General features: G+C 34.6%; 1 protein-coding gene across 6 annotated transcripts in view; it reads left to right on the forward strand.

Annotated features, from left to right (window-relative positions):
- The window catches only part of C2CD6 (C2 calcium dependent domain containing 6), a 125382-nt gene extending 115562 nt beyond the window's left edge, over positions 1–9820 (forward strand). For 5 of the 6 annotated variants that reach the window (XM_059168401.1, XM_059168402.1, XM_059168406.1 and 2 more), the window contains 3 exons: positions 1562–1636; positions 2783–6295; positions 9356–9820. In XM_059168401.1, coding sequence (XP_059024384.1) covers positions 1562–1636; positions 2783–6295; positions 9356–9703 — 3936 coding nt within the window. In that variant the 3' untranslated portion in view covers positions 9704–9820. The remainder of the gene's footprint in view (positions 1–1561; positions 1637–2782; positions 6296–9355) is intronic. The other variant, XM_059168408.1, reaches the window with a different exon arrangement.
- Positions 9821–10023: the final 203 nt, after the last annotated feature.

The raw sequence follows: 10023 nt of genomic DNA on the forward strand, positions 1-10023 counted from the left end.
GTCCTGTTTCCTCTCTTCCAGGGATGTTAGCATTTTATGTCCTTTCACACATTCTTTCAAGCTTATGTTAGGGAAGAATTTTTTTTTTTCTTTTGTGTTTTTTACAAAAAAGAGTTCATGTGGTTTTTTTGTTGTTGTTTTGGGTTTTTACTGTTCTTCTACTTCCCATATATATTTCATTTATTTTTAATTTTTATACTCTATTTATTTAAAGTAATGACATTTCAAATGTTAGAGTTAAAATTGTTTTTTAGGGGAAAGTCAAGCAAAGAAAAAACAAGCAAAAGAACTGATGTGGAAAAGTCTGAGATGTATTTCAAGCACTCAAAGTTAGACACAGTTTGTCTGAAGGAGAGAAACTCTAATGGGGAAGACTGAGAAACGCATAGAAATTATTTAGTCAATGTGTTAGGGCAATGAATAGCAGCAAAAATGGGAAGCTGCTGAAAATTTAAGAAAAGTCATGTTATTAACTGCTTAATATTAATGTACACTTAAAACCAAAAGTATTACTTATGGAAAGATCATTCATTGAACTGTTATTTTAATTAATATGATATATAATGAACCTTCTGCTGTCTACAGGAGAGAGTATATTTGAAAGTAGTTTGTAGTATTATGTATGCTCAGAGAGATGGTATCAAATTTGGTCTAGTTAAGAGGGCAGTGTGCATGCACGTTATGATGCTTCCAAAGCATCATTCTCAGTCACTGCAGTCTTGATTGTGTAGCAAAAGGAATATCAGATGAAAATTGAAGACACTTCGAATTTAGACTACTAATCATCTGGTTAACTTGGGACAACAAACTTGAACTTCAGATTCTTGTATGAAACAAGGAGTAGGATTGAATTATCTCTATACAGCACCTTTCGCCTCCCAAAATTCAGTGGTTCTCTGATTCTCTGATAATTGTTCCTATACACCTTAATCTAGCACCAAGTGTTTCCTTAGGCAGTGTTAAGTACACATTTAGCAATTACAGGTTAAGGAATTATTGAAAATGCTTTCTAGCCCAATACAATATCAAATGCCATTTTTTCCCTAGGGGTGGGAGAGGGGCAGAGGGACAGGAAGAGAGAATCCCAAGCAGGCTTCACACTCAGCACATGAACCCAATGCAGGACTTGATCTCACAACCCTGAGATCATGAACTGAGCCAAAAATCAAGAGTCAGACGCTTAACCAACTGAGCCACTCAGGGGCCCCTCAAATGTCATTTATTATCTAAAGCATTTTACAACCTTTTAAAATGAGGTTATATTAATTCTGACAATTCCAATTCTTCTTTACTTTTGTTTCTGCTTGAAGTTGCTGTGCACTCTTTTGATTTTATAAATTCAATAGTGTGAAAATTAGAGTATCAAGGAAGCTAAGGTTATATTTGTAAATATATATGTATAGATGTCTTATAATTGGCAAAATAAATTATAGTAGCTATGAGAAAAATATTTAGGTTTTACGTTTTTTATGTCTTTAATAACTATTGAAAGAATAAAGTTACCTTGGGAAATATTCTTGTATTACAAGCAGTCTAAAATTAAAACTTCTTTTTTTATAAGGTGATTTTTTCACCAAAGGAAAACATTATACCGTATTTCAGACCAGAATATATAGAATCCAAACCAAATTATCAGGTGAGTCCTGAATTATCCTATTCCAATAACAATTATATTTAAATACTAGGGTTCTCTAATACTTTATATAATTCAGTGGTTCCTAAACCAGACTACCCATTAGAAACATATGGCTGTCTTTGAAAAAATACATGTTCTCAGATTCTACCTCTGACCTGATGAATCTTGATCCAGAAATGGAGCCTGGGAATCTGTATTTCTCAGAAGAACCCAGGGGACTCTTATACTGTCATCTGGATATCAACTAACACTTGAAAAACAGATGTAATAAAATGTATCTACTACAATGAAGTTTGATCAGCTAAGTTGAAATAAACTGAAATACTAGGCTGATATTTCACATTTTCCCCTTTTCAGCTGATTAATATAGAGGTTGTATGAACAAATATAAGAATATGTTTGAAACATTTGAATAACAGACTTCACCTCAAAGACTATTTCACTTATAGACTTTCTTGATCCCAGAGCTACAAAACTGCCCGTGGATATTACACTGAAATTTCACTATAATCCAGAACTTTTTTGTACTGCTCTCTCATAACCATTGTAAGGCATGTATGGTATTCATCAAAAATGTGACAAAAATGTCACTACTGTGACATGCTAAGTAGTGGGTGGAACTTATTGTCATTGTTGAAATTCCCAGACTTAAAAGCAAATGATACATGCTCCCAAGTTAGTCTTTAGAAACTATTTGCGATACTTTTAATGGGATATTTACTACTAGCTTTGCATTTTAATTTTTTCTTGTATTGTCACTAAAATGGTAAATACTTATAAGATAGGACTTAGATCCTGATGTTAGCCATTGTCAAAGTAAGTGTAGCTAACACTGGAAATCAAGTTCTTTAAAAAAAACACACACACAACTATGTAGGAAGACTATTTAAGTATTTTAAATATTCTAGGTTATGAAAAGCTCTTGGACACAAAATAGTATCAGAATTAAGAGTTCTAAAATTTTACATTAAAATTTTCATCATTCCAATTTCAAGTATTTTAAAATAAAGTCCGTTTTCTCTTTGTAGAAGGTGGGTGAATGAATAGATAATTTGACCGATTGCTCAAAGAAAATTAACTAGAAAATTTATTATAAATTCAACTAAATACTACAGAATTTCTTACCTTTTGTTTTTAATATTACAGTTCCAGAAATTCAACCTTAAGAATGGTTTTGATCCTTTTCTAAGGAATATAAGCAACAAAACATCAGTCAGTAAAAGGAAAGACCAAGATATGTCCAAATATAGAAACACTTCAAGTGCAGAGATTATAGAGCATGAAGACCAAGATCCTCCTTACCCAACATACTCAAAAACTACAACACCTACTAATAAAACCTGGCCCTGTGATCCTGGTATCACCACAGTAAAGACTTTAGACACCAAGACTAAGTTAAAGTCAGCCTGTGATCCTGATTTCATCACAGTAAAGACTTTAGACACTAAGAATAATTTAGCCTGTGATCCTAACATGACCACAATAAAGACTTTAGATACTAAGAATAAGTTAGAAGAAAGACTACCAAATGTATCTCTACCTAATTTTGAAGGAGAATCATCAGTGACTGGAAATGTGAATACATATCGCCTCTCAAAATCATTAAGTCTTACTCCCCACCTAGAAAATTTAAAGCAATCAATGGTGCTCAAGTCAATTTTAAGTAAAAATCTGCAAGACCTAGCAGATAAATTATTTTCTGAACCAGAGATTCCTATGGACCCTGAAGCAAGAAAGAAAAGTCATAGTTCTCCACTTCTGAGTATTCGTGATGGATCACAAAGTAGTCTGGAAAGTAAAGAATTTGAAAAAGTCCAAGATTCAAATATCTGTCTTTCAGAAAAAGACATGGTACATTCAAAGTCTCTTTTAAGACAAGTAACTAAAGATATTCTTGCAGATTTACTTGAAAGTGGACCATCACTTGAAGATGGACCAAGAAATTCTCCAGAGGTAGAAAGAGCACGTGTTTCACCTCCAGGTGATAAACACCTGGAAGCTGATGAGATCAATTTTCCACTTACAAAAAATAATCTCCAGAAGAAGCATTCAAAAATTGAAGTGTCTAGATCCAAACCAGGTGTAAGTGACATTGCAAATGACTATGTTATAAAGCAAATATTCACAGCACCTATCTTCTCAGAGTTGGAAGTAGGAGAGAAAGAATCGAGTGAGACACCAGTAAATTTGCAGAATCAATTACCCACAGCTTGGGAGAACTTATCCTCAAATATTCTACTTCATTATGAAGAAAATGATGATGAAATAGAATTGCCACAGGCTAAATCTGTCATAAGCCAGATAATACAAGCATTTCCTGTAGATACTCTTTTAGAATCTGGGATAATCAAAGTGATAGAGTTAGATAAAGAATATCAGAAGGGTTCTGTACAGGATACAGAGACAGTCTTTGCTGAAGAAGAGCCAAAGTATTCCACAGAGGATTATTCAGAAACCCAAAGAGGAGCAGAATCTCTTTCAGAGAAGAATACACTCCTCATTCCCAAAGAAACCACTTCTTTTAATAGCAATGAATATATGGATGAAGGTCAAAATATATCCTTACAAGATTCAAAATATCAGTCAACACCAGATAAAAAAACAGATACGCTAAATAATAGTCAGAGGTTGAATAGAGAAGAAAATGATCTAAATTCTGCTTTAGAAAATTTAAGTAACTCATTAATGGGTAAACTTAATGACTCAGATGTAATAATGTTAAAATCCTTTTTAAAACATATGTTTAAAATTTTTTTCAAATATAATCAGTCTGAAAGAAGACAACCAGGGAAAGAATTAGAAAGACTAATTCACCATCCTTTTCCAAATAACACAGAAGACCTGGAAGAAATTAGAGAGAATTTTGATAAAAAAGATAAATTAGACAGAAAACCTATGTTGAGTCCAAAGCTGTGTGTATTTCTAGAAGAACTCTCGGAGTCAGAAATTAAAAATTTAAAATCTGAACTAAGTAAACATATCCAACATTACCTTGTAGAAAGACTTTCAGAATCTGGACACATCACCAAAGAAGATTTACCAAAAATCTACCAAAATCTGTATTTGATGAATGAGAAAGTGGAACCAAAAGGGCAAAATATTTTTCTGGAAAAATATTCAGAAACTATAAAAGAAATCATGTCTTTTGTAAATAATTTTAATCATCATTTCATAGATAAACATTTGGAAATAAAGCTAAGATCTTTCTTAAATGAAATTCTCCAAAACTATTTCCTAAAAAACCTTTCAGAAAGCAGTTTATTTAGAGAGACAGAATCTGAGACTGTCAACTCAAACATGTCTTCTCTAAGAACTAAAAGTGCCTCTGTATCATTTCATGAGTTAGGACAAGATATTTCAAGGGGGAGTTTTGGGAAAAGACTTGACTTAAACATGAAATACCCTTTAAATAAATCTCTGCAAAACTATCTTATAGGTTTATCAGAAAATGAACTATTAAATCTAAAAGTTGATTTAAGCAAACATTTCCAGAGCCTTTTTATAGAAAGACTTTCAAAATCAGGATTAATCACAGAAAGGCAATTAGAGGGGCTCAACCAGCGTATAAATTTGATCAATTCTAGTTCCATACCATTAAAATGTATAAAGCCAGATTTATCTTCTAGAAATGAAAACCAATTCATGGAGGAGAATTCAGAAAAGAAAAATAAATATTCAAAAATTATTCAAAAAACTACTCTACAAAAAGTTCCTGAGGGGAGACTTGTAGAAACAGAACTAACCAAAAAGAAAGAAAAGGAATATTTTTCCTTAGAGAATATTGAGGAAAATCCATCAATAATTGGGGAACAGAAAAGATACTATCCTAAAGAAGGAGCCAAACCTTTGAGATTAATTAAAGTACAACCTTCTTTCATCAGAAATACCCAAGTGATTCCATTAAATAAGTCATCAGAAAGACTTACAGACAGAGTGCTTAAGAAACAAAGGAAAGAACATGGTTTCATGCAGCTTCCTCGAGCAGAAAACTATTATTTTAAAACAGAAATTCAAGACTCAAAAGCAACTCAGTCAAATATTTGCCTTGAAAGGACACTAAAAATGAAGTCCCTTGAAAAACGGGAGCAGAATCTCTATAAACTGATGGCACAGGAAAAACCGGAAGCAGTACTGTCTTCATATCCAAGAATTCCCAATTACGAAATGTCAAGTGAAAATGAAGAATATATATACAAATATACTTTTCCTTCCAGGCAGAATAACATTTTAAGTTATTTCAGTTTAGAGGTTGGGGAGAAATCAAAGCTAGAAGACCAGTATATTCAGAGGTTGAAAGGAAATAATAATAATAATAAAAAACATCTAGTAACATTGGCACAATACAAAAAATTACATACTCTTTCTGCACAGACAAATGGAATTTGTAATGAAAAGCATGCCAAGTTCCCTGAATCACAGTCGTTTAAATACAAAGGTGTGGATGCTGAGAAAAACTCAAAACCATCCCTCTTCCCAGAAGTATTAAAGAGAGAAAATCTAAAGCTCAAGGTCCGAAAAGAAAGAGACCATGGCAACAAACAAAAAAAGTCCTTCAGCAAGATGGTTAAGATACTACCAGCCTCACTGCCCTCTGCGAGAATTCTAAGGAAATCTGTTCCAAGGACATTGCTTCACTGGACCGCGAGAACAACTATACATGTAATACTGTCTTTCTAAATCTTCTCCTTTTGCATTTGGCAAAGTTTGTCCATCATCTGCTTTAGGGTGTGCATGTCTGTATGCAAGTATGTGTGTAACCTTTGTTGTCCCAAGATACACAGACTGTCAAACTTACAAGAATTCTTTTGACATTCAAATTCACCTCACCCAGATCGAAATGAAGTCACAGAAGCAAGGGACTGCCTTTGTATGAAACAGATAAAGGGCACTCCTTCTGGAGCATGAATCAGAAAAAGCCACCCTTTCCTCCAGGCAGACTCCGTAGAGGGCCGCAGGCTAGAGCCAAAGCCCTGAGCCCTGTCTATGGAGAACTGGCTGAATCTCAGCTATGACTCAGCCCTAACCCCGGGGGCTGCTGGGCTAGCACAACCTATACAGCTCTTGGCAGGGGCTCTGTCCCATGGAAACATAGCTGGGATTTTGTTTTCGTGCAGATAGAAGTATGAATAGTATTCTTCAGATTGCTAAATTATCTTCGTTTCAGTAAAGATATTATCTGCCGGTCATCCTGATAAGTATTATGGATATGCAAAATTTATAATCTATTGGATTATGAATGGAAAAAAATTTTTTCAAAGATTTTATTTATTTATTTGACAGAGATCACAAGTAGGCAGAGAGGCAGGCAGAGAGAGAGGAAGGGAAGCAGGCTCCCTGCCAAGCAGAGAGCCTGACACAGGGCTCGATCCCAGGACCCTGGAATCATGACCTGAGCTAAAGGCAGAGGCTATAACTCACTGAGCCACCCAGGCACCCCATGAATGAAAAAATTTTAATTTGACTTCACAAGTCTCTTCTATTCCCGTTGCCCCTCTGCTCTATGATGGGCTGAGGAACTTAGGAATTTAAACTTATTAACAGAAAACAATTAGGACGGTAAACCTGCTACCAGACAGGTTAAAAACTAGGAATGGAAGGGACTTATTTTACTTTTCTGGACTACTGCTATTCTCTGTTTGTGTATATAAATAGGCATGCCCCACACCTGGGAGAACTCATAAATCCTAGAATGACATTACATTGATAATTTGATGCGCATAATCCTTTGAATGAGAAAAATAGTTCCAATTTAGAACAGTTGCTTTGAATTTGCTTTCTGTAGTAAAGCAAATATTTAACTTTAGTAAATAGTAAAATTAGTAGCCGGAAAAATATTATCATTTTAGCTTATGCTCTCAACTTTGGATTTCTCTTTTCTATTTAAATTTGGTAATTTAGTATTGAGTGGTGTGTGTGTGTCTGTGTGTGTGTGTGTGTGTGTTGTACACATAAATGTGTGTATCCGCTAGGAACAAGAGGTAGAAGGGGGGTTCATAGTTCTGGGAACCGACTTTCTAAAGTTCCTTTAGACAAATTGAATCTTTAATGTCTGTTTTCCAAAAATACCCAATAAATTGTGTTTGTATTGTATAATACGAGATCATAGAGCATCTCAGAAACTTTATCTGTCCTAAGAGTGGGTAGGAGAGATAGAGTTATCCTTATTTTCCTCTGTTAAACAAACAGTCCCTAAACTTTTCGCCCCAGTGAAGTTGACAAAAGAGAATTGAATGGTAGGAGGGCATTTTCAGAAAGACTGGCTCATCTGATTCGTTTCTAAAATCCAGGAATCTCCCAAAGGAATCAAAGTAGAACACAGAGAAACTGAACTGTAGAAGCATCCAGAAAAGTAACCAGTCGTGGGAGGGGTCTCCATGCCCTCCTATTGGTACTCTAGTAATCAGTTATTTCACCTGTGAAACAAGAACTATGTATTACTCACCAAAATAGCAGAAATTCCCTTAATAATGGGGCTTACCTAATTGTTGCCTGTACCTAAAAGGGGAGAAGGAGAATGTTTCCTTGCATTTTTGCAACCCAGGCAAAGATGTAAAGTAGGTACAACTTATCTCTAGATTCTTTATACCTTAATTTTTGTAAATCTTTCTTTTTTTTTTTAAAGATTTTATTTATTTGTTTGACAGACAGAAATCACAAGTAGGCAGAGAGAGAGAGGGAGAGGCAGGCTCCCCTCTGTGCAGAGAGCCCGATGCGGGGCTCGATCCCAGTCCTGGGATAATGACCTGAGCTGAAGGCAGAGGCTTTAACCCACTGAGCCACCCAGGTGCCCCCATATTTGTAAATCTTTCTTGCTGCCCTAATTCTCAGCCCTGTACAACCTCCCCCCACCCTCCAATTCTATTAATTCATTCCCACCTTCTCTCTAAACAGAGTAGTTTTTTCATTTGGTGTGGTCATCTCTGCAAAGTGTTAAGGGACAAGATGCTCATACTGCAGAATAAACTAGCTTAAACTAGTTTAAGAATGATTAATAACTCCATACCCTCGTTGGGGTAATTGTAGGTTATTATAGGTTTATTATAAAACAGAGCCATATTATATAAATTTGAAAAAAGAAAAGGAAAACAAAGCCCATAATCCCACCACCCTAACCCAACCATCTTCTTTAAAAATTTAAAGAAGAAATTCTTCTTTAAATTTTTTGGTGTACATCCTTCCAGTTATTTTCCTAAATGTTTTACTTCTTTACTCTCAGATTGTACATAACAATTTTTATTACTTTAATATGAATATTAGATGCCAGGCTCTCTATGAGTGTGTGAAAGTGTATTAAAGAAGATGTTTATTAACTTTAAAAGAATGAAACTTTGGATGATATGAAGTATGAATCATGATTTATATTGAGGGTTACAGAAAATATAATTTGGAGAATTCTAGAATAGGCAGACTGCCTTTAGGCGTCTGACCCTTAAGGACCCCTCTCCTAAGTGTTTCTGGTTTCCAGCTTCATATCTTCTATCCCTTGTAAAATAACAGATCCGTTGAAACAACAAGACTTTTTTTTTTTTTAAGCATGGTTTCTATGATAGTATCTAATAGGGAGCATTAGGTGTTGGTTCTGAATTTGGGGACTGCCTATAAAATATTTAATGCTCTCATTCTTTAACTATTGATATTCTACACTTGAGTTCTTGTAAATTTAAAATGTACTTTTAAGAAAACTAACTCACCAACCTGATCTTTTATTTTACTATTTAGGATTGTTCGGATAGATTTGAGGATATACCCGTGACCTCATTTAAGAATGTTGAGCAATCAAAATCAAGAGCAAGGCTTTTAGGAAAAAGCCCGGATGATAACCGTAATCACTTAAAACACTTTGCAAGACCAAATACCGCTCCAGAGGTTCACAAACGGCGAGAGAGCTACCACGGAAAATTAACAAGTCCTCGAATGATTTCAGCAGGCTTAGTTCACATAAATGATGCAATCCCAGATTATGAAATCCAGAAAATGAGGCAAAAAAAGAAATTAAAAGAGAATATTGAAAAGTGTTCGCTCATTTGTGATATTATACAAATGTTAAAAGTTCAGAATAATATGTAAGGCCAACAGTCAATTTCTCCAATGAACAAAATGGTTTGGAGATCTGTCCTGTGTGATAGATGTCAACAACCAAATTTCACCTTGTTAGAACCATTTTGTTTTAATTAAAATGAAAAAGAAGCACTTTTGATGTAAATGTGTTTTTATGAACCTTAGGGAACAGAGCAAGAAATATATATTCAGTTCATATCTATTAAGTTTTATTTCCCAGCTTTTCCCCCTTTTCACTATATAGCAGTATCACTCCAGTTGATAGTTCTCTGATTTCCCAAATCTTTGTTATTTTCTAAATTATTCCTGTCCACCCAGTTCTCAGAGTC

This window comes from Mustela lutreola, chromosome 3, assembly GCF_030435805.1.
Source record: "Mustela lutreola isolate mMusLut2 chromosome 3, mMusLut2.pri, whole genome shotgun sequence".
Taxonomy (NCBI): Eukaryota; Metazoa; Chordata; class Mammalia; order Carnivora; family Mustelidae; genus Mustela; species Mustela lutreola.